Source organism: Phyllostomus hastatus, unplaced genomic scaffold, assembly GCF_019186645.2.
Source record: "Phyllostomus hastatus isolate PE091 unplaced genomic scaffold, TTU_PhHast_1.1 phas_contig_152, whole genome shotgun sequence".
NCBI lineage: Eukaryota > Metazoa > Chordata > Mammalia > Chiroptera > Phyllostomidae > Phyllostomus > Phyllostomus hastatus.
The window spans coordinates 15832136-15847578 of NW_025333622.1; the positions used below are offsets into that span (position 1 = coordinate 15832136).

At 46.3% G+C, this 15443-nt stretch overlaps 1 protein-coding gene across 1 annotated transcript in view; it reads left to right on the forward strand.

Moving 5' to 3' along the window:
* The first annotated feature begins 6299 nt into the window (after positions 1–6299).
* Positions 6300–15443, forward strand: part of CACNA1C (calcium voltage-gated channel subunit alpha1 C) — a 627765-nt gene continuing 618621 nt past the window's right edge. Inside the window, exon 1 of the mRNA XM_045830427.1 lies at positions 6300–6860. Coding sequence (XP_045686383.1) covers positions 6812–6860 — 49 coding nt within the window. The 5' untranslated portion in view covers positions 6300–6811. The remainder of the gene's footprint in view (positions 6861–15443) is intronic.

Consider the following 15443-nt stretch of genomic DNA (forward strand, 5'->3'; position numbering starts at 1 on the left):
CCCTCTTCAGCTCTACTCTCTGAATCGCCGGGGAGGTTTCCTGAAGTCTACCTCTCCCCTCTGTTTTAGTTCTAGCACCTGAAATGTCTTGTGTAGTAGAGTGGACTGCATAGTTTCTGAATTTGCATAGACTTGGGTTCAAACCCCAATTCTATCACTTACTGACCAAGCAAACTTGGGCAAAAAAGTTAACCTCTTTGCTACCACAGTATGTCTTTAAATAGGGGTGGTAATTCTCTTTGGCAGGCCTGCAGTGAAGTCAGGACACACAGTAGACACTTGATACATCTTTCTTATGGGCTTAAAGGATGATAAAAGCTAACATTAAATGAGAACACTGTACATTTCACATACTTTACCTGATGGTTTAATTCTCACTACCAGTCTAGGGAGGTAGATATCATTGTTAGCTTCATTTAGTAGAAACTGGGCATTAGGTGGTAAAGTCAGGTGACAAGTTACCCCAGCTCATAGCAGGGGGAACGAGGCTCTTTATTAGGGTTAAAATTCATGCCATTCTAACTGGCAGTCACTAGGTGTTATTTAATGACGACAATTGCCAATTGCACTGGCTGGTGCGGTCCAGTGGATTGAGCACCGGCCTGTGAACCAAAGGGTCTCCAGTTCAATTCCCAGTCAGGGCACATGCCAGGGTTGTGGGCCAGGTCCCCAGTAGGGGATGCATGAGAGGCAACCACACATTGATATTTCTCTCCCTCTCTTTCTCCCTCCCTTCCCCTCTGTCTAAAAATAAATAAATAAAATCTAAAAATAAATGATGGCAATTAGTGTGAATTCAACAAAATATATATTGAGGACACATGTGTGCTATTTATGAAATAAAAACATCTAAGCAAGTAACCTGGAAAAAGGTGGGAATACTGCACTAATGCACCTGTTAGGTTTAATCAAGGAAGCAGTACAACTATGAGTTAAGGGATTGATTGTAGGGAATTGAAACTTACCCAATGGTGGGGCCTGGTCACAAGTCTGTGGGAGGCTGTTGCCTCTGCATCTGATGATGGTTCTGAAGTTGCTCTAGGTTGGTAGAGCCAGAAGTCCAGAAGAAAAGTGGATGTGATGTGGGAGAGAGTGAGGCCAAAGTGGAAACCTCAAAGACAAATGGAAACCCTATTTGTCTCTTGCCACTTCCAACCTTGACTATGAAATATAAGGCTGGTACCCTTTTCCACACACCTGGACACCTGTGCTTTGCACAGTAGCTGAAGGAGAAGAGCTGGCAGGAGTTGGGGGAGTGTGGGCCCACACCAGCAGGGAAAGCCAGCCAAGAGGTGACAGTGTGTCACATGTTGGTGCAGCCCCTGTAGCCATGTACTGACCTTCACAGCATGAAAGCTGCTGCTTTTCTACCTCCTAACTTCTCCACAAATACCTGTTGTGGACAACCCTAACCTAGAACCACATAGGGAGAGTAATTCTGAGAAATAGAGTTCCAGCTTGGTTAAGTTGACCCAATACCAGACCAGCACACAGATGTTCCAATCTCTGGCCTCTGAGAAGGAATGCTCCTGCAGTCCTTGATTAAGGTAAAGAGGGTAACCTGTTGGAAGGGACATTGAAGTAGAACCTTCTGACTCACCTCTTCCTACTCTGGTTTGCCACAGGGTTTGCCCAGCGTTTTCACCCTTATAGGCACACACAGACAATTGTATGGGTTGAAATTAAAGAGTGTGACATATTCACAGAAGAACACTATTAAAATTTGCCCATCACTTTGGTGCTTCTGGCTCTGTACCATTAGTACAGAGCAGCTGATACTTATCAGGCATTTGGAAATGCAATGAGGAAACCTAAGCATTTGCAAGAGATGCTGGAGAGGTGATTTTTGCAGGTGGGCAGTGGCATTCTATGCTGAGAGGCTGTCAGGGTGAGCAGAGGGAAAGGAAGGGAAGAGACATCTTGGGGCTTTGATGGGAGAGTTAGTCCAGAGTGATCTATTACAGGTGTTGTTACTGGGAGAAGGGTGAGGGCTCTTGCCTGAAGGTGTGGGTGCCCAGGGAACAGAAGACCATCCCTGGCAGCCTGGCTTTCAGTGCCTTGGGCCAGAGAGAAAAAAGAAGAAAAATTCACCTGCAATCTCAAAGAAAGCTCTTATCAACATTTTGGTGTGAACCCTCTGGAGTCTATTTCCTAGTTCAAATATGTAACTGTCTTTAAAAGAAAAATGGAATCATAGCATACATAATATTTTATGTAACACTTTGTATAAAAGAACCTGTTTTCCTTTTAGTGTAAATAGTCTTTGTTTGTGCCACTAATATCATTCCCTAATATTGTTTACATCCATGTAAGGATTTAACTGTATGAACACACCCCAATTTACCTATGAAGTGATTAATGGCGTAGACTCTAAAGACAGACTCCTGGGGTTCAAATCCCAGGTCTTCCAACATTTACTAGCTGTGAAAACTTGGGAAAGTAAGTTGACCCTTCTGTGCTTTAGTTTCCTCACCTGTAAAGTGAAGATAACAGTGCTTTCCTCATAGGGTTGTTCTTTGGAAGAGGAACAAATGACTTTTTACATGTAGATAATCTCTCAATGTTATTATGTAGCCAAAATTTTTGTTGGATATTTGGATTGTTTCCAAGTTTTTTACCCTTACAAATAGACTATAATTAACAAATTCAGTGTACTCTTAATTGCTTTCAAAGGAAACATTTGTGGTCACATTAAGGAATCTTTTCTAGAGTGAATCATGTGCTCAACATACACTGAGTGTCCATGTGTACAAAGAATTATGCTGTGCACAAAGAAAAAACGAACACAGTTCTCTTCCTGAAGACATTTAAAATGCAGTAGGGGTACAGAAAAGGCATTCATACACAAATATTATATTATACAGAAATATAACACTATGTAGATAGAGCATCACAAATAAAGAACTATGGGAAAGGAGAGAAGAGCGAGAACCTACAGCAGAGAAGTAAGTCATGCAATAAAAGATAGATTTCTTCTTCAGCTCCCACCATTTCCCAAATCTCCAATTCAGAATGCAGAATGGTTTCCGTTTGTCATGTTGAGAATCTTTTTACCTTGAAGGAGAGCACCAAGGGCTGTGTTCCAAAGTTAGAAGCCAAGATATGGGCTTACATTGCAAGACCAAATATTTAGGAAATGCCTTTTTTTTTTTTCTGGAAAGAACACATTTCACAGCTGAAAAGAGAAGTGAAAAATGAAACTAAAGAAGCATGAAGGTAATATTTACTTGCTAGATTTATACAGTGCCTACCTTTAGAAAAAACCTGGCTATAAATCCAGCATGTGCCCCCCTGCTGCCAACACACATGCACTCTGATCTCATTTATCTGGCTCTTTGTGAATTCTATGCAGCATATTTTGCAGTTGTTTTACTCTCATTTTAAACTGTTCATTCCCTGCCCCCAACCTAGCTCATCCTCAGTCATTGCCTCCAAGAGTAGGCTTGTGGTATGAATGCAAGTTTGGAGACTAAGTCCAGATTCCACAGTTTACCAGCTGGTTGACCCTGGACATGTAACTTAAGCCTCAAGTCTCAGTTTTCAATACATAAAATGGGGTTAATAAAAACAATGTCACTACTTCATAGGATTGCAATGAGGATTAAATGAATAATGCTTGTGAAGCACCTCTCACAGCACAGAGTACTCAGTAGTGTTAGCTACTATTATTATTTCTGTTCTATGGTGTATAAAGGTGATGCAAACCAATTTTAATATTAATTTAAACAAATAATCACATATACAGGCCTCTGAAACATGGGCCTATAATGTGTCCTAAAGCTAAATGGAGAAGATATTTGGATTTGTGTCATTCTAATTGTTTTTGTTATGTTGAAAATTGAGTATGAACACACCAGAATGGCAAAGAAGCTAGATTTCTCTTGTAACCAACAAAACCTAGACTGCTGTTCAGAGTAGAATGAAGATGACTGATAAGCTTAATGCCTCTCACAGAGACATTTGCATTTTTAACTGGGGCCAAAACCCTTGGGCAAGGTGAATAAAGCTGGAGTGGTGAGGTTTCAGATAAAAAGCAGGGGACAGAGGGAAGCATTCTGATACCACACTTGTATTCTGAATTGCATTCTGAACTGTAACACTCCTGATAGCATCCCATTCATTCACTCACTCATTCATTCATTCATTCATTCACCATTCAGTACATGTATTTATTAAGTACATATTATATGCCAGACTTTGTTCTATACACTAGGGATACACTGGTGAACAAAAGGACAAAGATCCCTGCCCTCATGGGGTTTGCATTTTAGAGAGGAATACAGATGATAAAAAATACAATTAATGAATAAATAGATCATATAGTATGTTAGAGAGTAATAAAATGTCTCCTAAGAAATGGAGAAAGGATGAGGTTGGAAGTGCTGGGGGTGAGGTGGGCAGGTGGCAGTACTAAACAGGGTAGTCAGAATGAGGACCATTGAGAAAGTAAAATTCAAGTAGTCTTGAATAAAATAAGGGAGCTCACTAGATGTATATCTGAGGAAATAGTGGGGACAACTAGAGCAAAGGGCTCAAAATGAGAAAGAGAGAGAGAAAGAGAGAGAGAGAGAGAGAGAGAGCGTGCACACACAGTTTCTGGGGTGTTCAACAAGGCCAGTGTGGCTGAAGCAAGTGGGAGAGCAGTAGGAGAGGAAGGGACAAGGGAAGTTGTACATGGATGTTCATGTGGGTCCTTGATGGCTGCTCTAAGGACCTTGGCTTCTCCTAAGGGAAATGAGGAGCCTCTGAAATGTTCTGAGCAGAGTAGTGCTGTGATGTGACATTTTAAATGGATTACTCTGTTGTACTGAGAACAAACTATGGGGTGAGGAGGGGAGACCAAGGAGAGCAGCCTGTGCACAAACCCAGATGATGGATGATGTTGGCTGAGACCTGGGGGCAGCAGGGGAGACACTGAGAAGTGGATTTAGCTGAAGTAGAACCAAGGGGTTTCCTGAATGATTGGATGTAGGAGAATGAGAGAAAGAAGTCAAGGATGATTCCAGATTTTTTGGCCCCACCAAATGCGATGGGGAACACTGTGTGAAGTGCAGGTTCTGCCCAGAAAAAGGGATTGATTGTCTGAGCTGTGTAGTGGACATCCAAGTGGAGACTGAGGTTGGTTGTGTAACCTGGCATTCAGGAAGAGAGATCTGGGCTGGAGATACGAATTCGATATGGACAACTGCTTAAATCCATGGAGACGGAGAGGATTACACAGGGAACAAGTGTGGGTAGGAGGTGGGGAGGTCTGAGGGCAGAAAGATTCTTGCTCACGACGAGTTGTAGGCTCCCGTGCCAGGGTTTAGGAAGCTCACTCTAGAGGAGCCCAGGCCTGCAGGGGGTGCCGTGAACTTGCTGTGGCTGCAATGAGAGATGGAAAGAAATGTTCACTTCTTCGGGAAGTAGAGGGTTCAATAAACTCCTGCCAGAGTGGCAAAAAGAATTAAGAGAAGTGGATAAGGATACCGTAGTAGAACACGTGCTCCGTTGCCTCCAAGGAATTAGAAAACCTGGGTCCATTAATCTGCTCAGACATCTGGGCACCACTGCCTAGTCTAGGTGGCTCCGCCCTCCCGCCTTTTCTCTCTCTCTCCCCTCCTCTCTTCCCATCCTTGCCTCAGTGTGTCACTTCTACAACCGCTCTGATTATAATTGATCAGACAGAATCACGGAATCACGGCTCATTTTGCGGTTTTGTTCAGTGGCCCGATATGCAAATAGACTCTGGTAGTTGGACAGAGCGTAGTCCCCTCTGTTGGAATTCCGCTCACAGAGGCCTTCCCGCTATGGACGGACGCTCAGGGACTCGCCGGCGTTGCCGAGTATAACGGGGCTGATGGTTGGAGGTGGCGGGGCGCGCAGCGAGCGACTGTATGGCGCCTGAGCCCCACGTCTGCCCACGCCCCGCCCCACCAAGGGGGGCGCCTCGCGCAGACCCCGACTGCCAGCCTTTCCAGGCCCGCACCTCGCCTGCGCCCTTTGACGTCATGTGGGCAGCTGGACAGGTCCGCGTTGCGGCCAAGAGCCAAGTGGGTGCTCACCCGGAGCTCAGTCAGTGCTGTGCGCCCTGCGTCTTGCGCCCCGTTCCTGCGCGCCGCCGCTGCTGCTCCACATCTGGAAGCGTTCAGCGCGTCTGCCACCAGCGTGCCGGGCGGGCGGGGAGGGCGCGGGCGCGGGCGCGGCGGGCTGGGCTGGAGGCGGTGAGCGCGGTGCTCTCGCGCGCCGCGAGTCTCCCTCTCTGCCTCTGCAGAAACAGCTCCTGCCAGAACGGCGCTCGGCGCTGCGCGGCCCGGAGCGGCGGCGCCTCTTCCTGCCTCCGAACCTCCTGAGTTGCTGGAGCTTCTTGACAGAACAGAGCCGAGCTGGGGCCTTGGGAGGACTGACCAGGAGCTGCGGAAACGTTTCAGACCCTGTTGGCCTTCCCGGTCTGGGGGTCCATCGCTGTCCTCATCCCTCCTCTCTGCTTCTTCTCGCGCTGCTTCCCCTTGGTTGATTTTTTCAAACGGTGTAACTGCCAGAGGTGCGGGTCTAAATTCTTGGAAGGGGCCCGGATGTACTGAGGATGCATTACAATTTCACTCAAGGAGGCAGTAGTGGAAAGGAGCAGTTTTTAGTGTTTGATGCAATAATGGGAATCAGGTAATCATCAGAAAGGAAGAAGAAATACCGCAGCTCTACGGCTTCCTTGAATTTTGCACGAAACCGCCTGCCTCGGAGGAGGGATTAATCCAGACCCGCTGGGGGGTGGGGGGGTGTTTTGACATTTCTTCCTTTTTGTGGCTTCTCCTTTTAAAACAATTTTTGGTCAATGGTCAATGAAAACACGAGGATGTACATCCCAGAGGAAAACCACCAAGGTAAGCCTGGCCCCGCCGTGCGGCCGAGGCCCTAGGGTGGGCTCCCTCCCTCCCCGCCCCGCTCCTGCTCCCGCTCCCGCTCGCCCCGGTGCCAGTCCCTGCAGAGTTGCTTGGGGCGCCTCTGCCTCTAGAGACTGATGAGACTGGGTCCCGAACCCCTCAAGACCCAGCGGAAAATTCCCGCCCCTCCCCCTCCCGTGCCGGCTTCTCCGGCGCATGTGTTTCTTATGAAGGGGAAAAGTTCCCCAAGTGTCTGCTCCTGTCTCGCTTTTTCGCCTTTGCCTGGAAAGCTCAACTGCCCGGTCCATCGCATGCGTGGGAAAGGGGGCTCCGGAGTCCACTAGCCCCGCCGGCCTGTGTCCCTCGCCTCGCTCCGGGCGCGGCTGGGAGCGCGCGCGCGCGCGTGCGCGCGCCCCCGGCACCAGGCCGGCCCGCGCTCGGGCCGCCGCCCGGCTCCCCAATCGCTTCCAGGGGCCCCTGCCTTGGGCAGCGCGCTCTGGGGGTCCAGGAATGCAGATGAGAGTCTTCGCTCCTCGCTCCCACGCTTCACCTACACCCACCCACCTCTTTATGTCGTTGACCCCGAGAGTGCCCACGCCCTGTGTGTTCTTATTTGTACCCACATGTGAGCTAGCACCTCAGGATGTAAGCGGTAAGAATCGGGCGGTGTGTGGGCTTTGCTTTTTCATGTTTTAAGGAAATAATTAAAGGGTGTGCCGAGCTCACGCGGCTCCACACTGTTGACCAGTATTCTCTAAGCATCTTCATCTTGGGCATCAAGTGTCACCAGCTCCCCCTGTGAGAAGAGGCTTTCAGGTAACTATCCACTTCCTGAAAACTTTCTCTCCCGCCCCGCTTATTAACAAGTCATTATTTATTTATTTATTAATTTTGGCGTCGCTCAGCAATTAAGGTCATGATGAAGTTTAGGGGGGTGGTCTTCCTGGAGTGTGGCAGCCTCCAGCTCCATCTCTGGCTGTTCTCCATGGCTTTCTCTGTCTCCGAGTGTAGTCGCTCCCTTTTCTCGCTGTTTCCGGAACCTCCTTATTTACACTCTTCTTTCAATCTCTTTCTCCTGAATACCTGTCGCTGTTGGTCCTGCTACTTTTTGGGGTACTTAAAGTGATCCTCTGAGCACCAGCCTGGGGGAGGGGTTGTCTCCATGTTTCTTTTTTTCTGCCTCCTCCCTTCCTTTGCTCCCATTTCCACCATTTGGGGACAGTGTCCCTACCTTTAGAGCCAGACTGCCAGGCACCCTATCTGCCTGGTCTCCAGTCACCGTCCATCCTGAAACTGGAGCTTGGTTGGCAGTGCAGGGATTTTGGCCTCTTTAGGTAGAAAGAATTTTGTTAAGGGTCATAGGTTCTAGGGTGAGCCAGGGCTTTGGGGTCAGGAGGGCAGCTTCTGTCCCTCGGTTTCTCTACCTCATGCCCCAACCCCTACCTGTTCTCCTCTCCCCTTCTTAGCCGATGGAGTAGTGGATGGAGTAGGAGGGAGGGAATCAGAGACACAAAGGAAAGGGTGATATTTTTGAAGAGTGGGGATGGATTTCTGCCCTCCAAGTTCTCAGCTCAGTTTAAGCAGCCTTGAAGAGGAGAGTTCAGTAGTATTGTCCTTACTCTACTAACAATGGCAGTACACTGTGGTAATAATTATTTATTCACCTAATGATAACCGTAAGTAGTTCACAAGTTCCCCTCTTAGTGTAAGCTAAACCCCTTCTTAGCCATTTTCCTTCCTTTCTTTTGCCCCTTTGTTCCCCAGCATCCCCCTCCCTACACACAAATGCAGGGAGCAGACACTAAAAGTAGGAGCTGACCCTGGAGAGGTTTTTGCAGAAGGTGGAGGGAAGAGGAGGGAGCAAGCAGGGCCGAGAGCTCTGCCTTTCCAGCAACATGCCAATGAACACTATGGCAACCTGAATTCCAGTTTTCTCCTTAGAAGCTGCAGTGATTATATAATTCACAGGAGCGGGTTTGCCTCCATTCCTGGATGCAGTTCTCAGGTGAAAGAGCACCAGGATCTCTGTCTCCCTCCATTTCCCACTCCCTCTTCCTGCCTGGTTGGCATTGCCCAGTTGTTTTAGGGGGAGGAGAGGAGGAGGGTGACGAAGGTGGGGAGAAGCAGACCTGAAAGAGCATAAATATTTACAAGGAAGGGGTTGCTGTGACTTAATAACCAAAGGGGCAGTGAAACATAATTGGGGGTTAGAGTTTCAGGAGAGAGGAGAAGCCAAGTGATTACCTCAGAGCAGTGATGGTGACAAACCAAAAAGTGGGTAACTGAGAAAGTTGCCAAGTGGTGGGGCTTCTCTTCCTGACAGGCTGGATGGCACTGGGATCAGCCTTTCTGCAGCTTCTCTCTGCCTGTGGGCGCTCTCTCTCTCTCTCTCATCCAGGTGTGGAGGTGGTGGTCAGCTCATGGGCACATTCCGAAAGTTCCCTGAAGAACTGCCGTTTGGCCCTGGGTTTCAGCTGGAAATGCTGCCTTGCCTTACCTCTAGTGCCCTATCTGCTCTGGTCCCACCCTAGCCTTTCACTTTTCTGGGCTGATTTTCCATTTCAGCCTTCAGTTAGCAAATGAGTTTCTTAATTAGTCAACCATTTAACAAAACATTGGTATATCCCTTATCTGCTGAAGACAAGGCAGAGGGGGGAACCGTGTTCTGGGAGTGGAAGACACACTGTATTTTCTTTTTAACTGATCAATACAGCAGAATAATAATCATCATAATAAAGTAACAGTAGTGATCACAGTTAATTCTCTTTACAAATGGTCAAAGGACAATGCTGCTTGCACCTCAGCTCATGCCAGTTGAAGAAAGCATGGCATTGGCTTCTCCTTCTCTGGATCCTGCATGGAGGAAACTGGAGAAAAAGTGCTGCTGAGGTTTAAAATATTGTTCCTAGTATTGCTCACTTTGCAGCCTATCAGAATACTACATAATAGGTTATATTACAAGAATCAACTATTCATTATTTCCATAGAACACATGCTAACTGTTTAAGTGTGTGCTTGTACACACATGAACCACACACAGGGAATAGGGTAAAGCTATTTTAGGTAGATTATGCAGGAGCCTAATGCACTTTGGGGACCCTATGTATTGCAGAGAGGAATACTGGAAATGCAGTCTCCTGACTGTTTAGACATTTGTACCTCATGTTAAGTGGGTAATTGTTCTCTACAGGTAGATGCTGCTCTGCAGAGATAGTCCTCTGCAAATGAAATGATGAGCCACTAGCCCCTGGAGTCATCTTTCAGTCTTGGTGATGACTTAGGACTCTTCCTTCAGTTTTCTCTTTGACTTAAAATTGCCTGAGGTGGGTCCTTCTGCGTATAAGGGCTAGACTGAAGGAGTCCAAGGAGCCATAATGAATGGGGATTTTGAGGCCCTGGCAGTCTTTTATCCCCACTTGCTAGTACAGACCCTCGCTCATTCTAGGCCTTAATGCATGACTGAATGAATGCTTGCCTGCATGAACCACTGAATGCGGACCCAGGAAGACCTAACGTGTCTTGCTGTAGCTTCTGCCTCTCCCAGTAGATGGCGCTCCAGGGCTTAGGAGTCAGGACAGGGGCACTCCTGTTGGGGAGGAAAGATGTCGGAGGATTTGGAGAGAATTTCCTGTCTGCTGTGCTGCTTTCATCACACCCACACCTGCCCCATGCAGAGAACCCCAAAGACCAGTGTGTGTCCCCATGCCACCACACACACACACACCAGTATGACTGAGTCCCCTGGTAACTTGGCCACCCTCTGGCAATGAAAACCCACTTTGGATTCCTCCCACTCTATTGCACCCTCTTACTTCAGGTTTCTGTTTATCTGTAGCACAAAATCCTACAGAGCCTTGAGGGAGCCTTTGGGTGATTAGCTGAACTTTTTATGGCTGTATATTAATTTTCTCTCTGATTTCCCATGGATGGTTTTACCAGAGGGGCCAGTGGAGCATGAGGCAACCTAAAATTTGGGATCTCGGAACCCTAACCTATAGGGTTACAAAGCTTGTCAGCTCAAAGACAAGAAATCATTTTCTTACTTTATTAAGGAAAAAACCCAAAAACAACTGGGTATACTTCACAGCTGATTTCTGTTTATGAGTCTGGCTGGTCTCCTGCTGGGTAATGGCAGAAAAGCTCCTGAGATCTAGGTTAGGAAGTAACTGAGATTTGTTCTCATTTTCAGTGATGTTTTCCAACTCCTGGTGTTTTCTTTTCTATCCCTTTCTTCACTTGGCTTGCTTAGTTGTTGTGGCAAGATCCATGAGGTCTGAGAAACTCTTGCCACCGTGTTAAGAGAGGGTGAGGGAGTGGCCAACAGCACTTTCTTCCTTTTACAGTAATTCTTCCTGCCTGGTGTTGCAGCTGTTTGTTACAGGGTAGTGACAGGTCAGCCAGGGTCCTTCCAACTGTTCCTTCTGGGTCTTGGAAATCAGTGCTCAGCATTCAAAATCAGGGGACAATTTTATTTTCTAATGTGGACTAAGGAAAGCTGATAGATTGCTTGGGAAACACCTGGGGACTTAACAGTGAGACTAATTAGCAAAATGATCACACTGCTTTAGTCTGTTTCTAGAGTCCATCCTCACTGTTGTGTAAGTTAATGATGGGCACTGTGGAGGAGAGCAGAAGACTGACAAAAAAAGGCATGGGAATTGTTTTGCAAAATATCAGGTGCTAAATATTTAGCAACATGAGTGTTAAACATTCTGATAATGAAACAACACTCCAAGCCATGACTGTCATTATTAAAATAATTTAGTAAACACCTGTTTACATGTACCTCAAGGTTAGATACTGTATTAAAAAAAAGTGACAAGATCCCTCTGGGAAAATGAAATGCCTTTCAACTGCTGTTTGAAAGACAGACGTGTAGACTTGAATGGAACCCATCACAGAAAAAGCAAAATGGAGGGCCGTAGTAATTAATGTGATTGTTTGAACCTCAAACTCAAGTACTATGGAAGGGGTCTTCTGTGTCTTAATTCGCAGGTAGGGTGCTTATGTGTTTAAGGCCCAGCTCACTGGCCTGTCACATTTCAGCAGACTTCTTTACTCTTTCCTGCTAGACTTGAGGAGCACTTGGAGGCAGCTGCTTGTGACAAGAAGGGAACTGGAGTAGAGTTTCAGGCTCCCAGGAGCCTCGGGACCCCAGAACCTTGCTGAGTTCTGGCCGTGTGGACTGTGTGGGGGGATGCCCAGGAGGGCCTCCTAAGAAGCAGAGCTGTGAAATGGCTGGGAGTTCAGGGAGCAGGGCTGGTGGGAGACGGAGGAACACAGGAGATCCAGCTGTTGGGGGTCTGTGGGTAATTTGGGGAGCTCAGTTACTACAATACTTGTGGAACTAAATTAAATTTAAATGGGGATTTAAGGGACATAAGGAGATCAGTTTGGGCCTGGAGCTCAGGAGTCAAGCAGAGGTTGAAAATGACACCTTACTTCCCAGAGAGTGGAGGAACTAAAGGAACAGTTAATCTGGCTTTGGACAGGGGATGAGGAAAGGGAGGGTTAACTGGCAAGAAGCCAAAACCTCTCAGCCCTCCCCTTCCCCAGACCCCACCAAACTCTGCTCTCCATGACATATTGTTCACTGTAAAATGGTCTTCTTGTACTGTACCGCATATGCGTGTGTGTGCGTGAGGGGAGGAGGGGCAGTTCTAGACTCATGTACTTTGAGGGGTTTGTCAAACAGACATAGAATAAATGTAATGTCTCTTTGAGAATTTACTTTCTAGGATCAGAACATCTTATAGGTAAAAGGAACCATTAAGACAAACACTGTTTCCAGTTGAGAAAACAGAGGCTCCTAAAAAGTCAGTTCACTCAGGCAGGGATGTGACAAAAAAGTTCTTCTGTCTCTTTTCCCAGTTGCTTTCTCTTGACCACACCTGGTATATATTAAACCCTCTAACAGAGCATTGCTTAGTGTTTCTGGTTAGTAAACTTCTCAACCTCTGCCTGTCTGCCCTCACCCCTACCAACCTTTGTACTGGCTTAAAATCATTTCTGAGATGTTAGATTTGGAAATACACTGTGATGGGTGGGGTATCTATCATTGGAAAGGTTTGAAAATAATTTTTCAGGCTACAGTACAAATTCATACATGTTCATAAGGAACTTCAGCAAAATTCAGATCACTATTTTGTCTGCAAATGGATATGCCTCCAAGCCTTTTTTATTTGCTCTCTTCTTTCCTGCACCAATCTAGGCTTGTTTCAGCCCCTTAGGGAGAGTGGGGTGATGAGAGGCCTGACAGTGTTGAAGTACTTCCTTTGACAAGCTGTGGGGCGTTCCTTGTGGACTGTGTAGCTTTGCTGTTGGCCAGGGCACAGAGACACAAATTAACTGCAAGTAGAAGCTGTGAGGACATTTAGGTCGCAGCTGGCCAGAGGACAGGCTGCCGTGAATTGTACCCGAGTTGGGAAAACAAAGGCTTTTTCTTGCCTCCGTTTCAGGGCTAGTCTCCTAGGACACTTATCTCCTCCATGGGGACATTGAAATAAGACTGGCGGCTTAAATTCAGCACATGGAAGGGACTTCATCTGACATTCCCATCTTCCTTGAAATGCTCATTGGCTGACTTGTTGATACTCTCACATATTGTCATCCGGAAACTGGGGGGCCTTTGAGGATGATCTGGTCTGGAGCTTAAGATAGAGAGGCCTGAGCCAGGCTCTGCTTCCAGATGTGGCCTTTGAGATCCCTGGAGGAAGCCACCATTTCAGAACATAGTTTTGCGATAATTTCATGAAATATTCAAGCTGCCAATTTGCCAACAGGGGTTTCTGTTTCTTTTCATAAACTTGGTGCTGCCTGCTTGAACCTAGCTAAAAGGAAAATAAAATAATTGTCTCTCATCCTTTAGAGAACCAAGCCAAAATCCAGACCACAAATGAATGTTCTTCCCTGTATTGCCCGTGGGCAGAAATGTTGACTAGATTACTCAATTAAGCTCTATTTACTTGTAACCATTGTGTCAGGTTCAGATATATACACCCACACACACGTATATACATCCATACATCCATACATACATATCTCCTCCCAAAATACCCATGTTGGGCTAAAACCTTTCAAAGATGCTAGTTAGCAAAAGTTTAAAAAAAAAGAAAAGAAAAGAAAGAAAGACAAAGAAAAATAAGGCTACCATGAGCAAAATGACTGAACTCATATTCTTTGACTTGATCTCTTTGAGAGTTTGGAAGGACTCAGTCTCACCATTTTAATCCATGAAATGGAGATAACAGTCCTTAGCTAGTCAAATTCACAGGGCGGTTGTGAGGCTCTGAACGGGATAATAAATGTGGATCACTGTGCAAATATCAGTTACTGTTATCAGAGAGCAGAGCACCAGAGTTTGAGGAAGAAGCACCATGAAACAACTTTCAAAGCATTTTGAACAACTGTATGTGTTACTGGATGGCTGACATTCAAAATTTCAAGGATGGAGATGTCAAACAAAGAGAAACAATCTAAGGTGCTACTCTGGCTGATAAAAGAACCGGTGGGGCCCTGAGCCAGTGGGGTCCCGGACTGGTGGGACCATTCAGACTGCAGGGTTTTCTTAGGCCCAGCAGCGGGGCACTGCCATGCTGCCATCTTTTCACAGCTGCCTAGCAAGGCTCCCAGCCTTCAGCCTCAGGTCCCAAGCCAAGCCTGTCAGGTGGCCCGAATATCTGGAAAGAGGGCCATTGAGAATGGGAAGGGCACCACCTGGCCAGGAAAACAGACTACTCACTTTTCAATTTGAATTCCCAAACCTAAACACAGCCCCTCTGTACAGAAGGACAGACTGCCTGAGAAATAAAACTTCACTTTGGAAACTAAAACACAGGTAAACTATTTTTTTTAATATATCAGAGGTTCTGGAGGCTTGTAGATAAAAGGAGGAAACAGTTCCATATAGTATTTTGAGATACTTATCAAAATAGGGACTCCAATTTCATACCTTAAGTAGACAGATTAGCTTTTAGTTTCCTAAAGCAAAAATAATCTTGTCATCAAAAAGTGGCCAGGAGGGGATTGATGTGTGTCTTGCTCCCCACATCAATCCCCTCCCCCCTCTAGCCTCTGGTCCTATGATCTGTGAAGACATCGTTTTCATTTTTATTATAAAAAATGGACTCCCTGGCTGGCGTAGCTCAGCGGATTGGGCACGGGCTGGGATTCAAAGGGTCGCAGGTTCGATTCCCAGTCAGGGCACATGCCTGGGTTGTGGGCCAAGTCCCCAGTGGGGCCACGTAAGAGGCAACCACACATTGATGTTTCTCTCTCCCTCCCTCCCTCCCTTCCCTCTCTAAAAATAAATAAATAAAACCTTTAAAATAAAATTAAAAAATAGACTATATTGAAGAATAACATCTACCTTTTTATATTTCTAGAATGAGGCCCAAGCAATAACTACCATTTATTAAATTCCTGGTGTCTCCAGCAATGTTCTTGGTGCTTCATGCACTTAGTATCATGTCATCCTTAAAATATTATTTCAGGTGGGGAAACTGAGGACCAAAGACCTTAAGTAATGCGGCTAAGGTCACCATGACAGCATTGGAACTGGAAATAATCCAGGAATTTTAGATT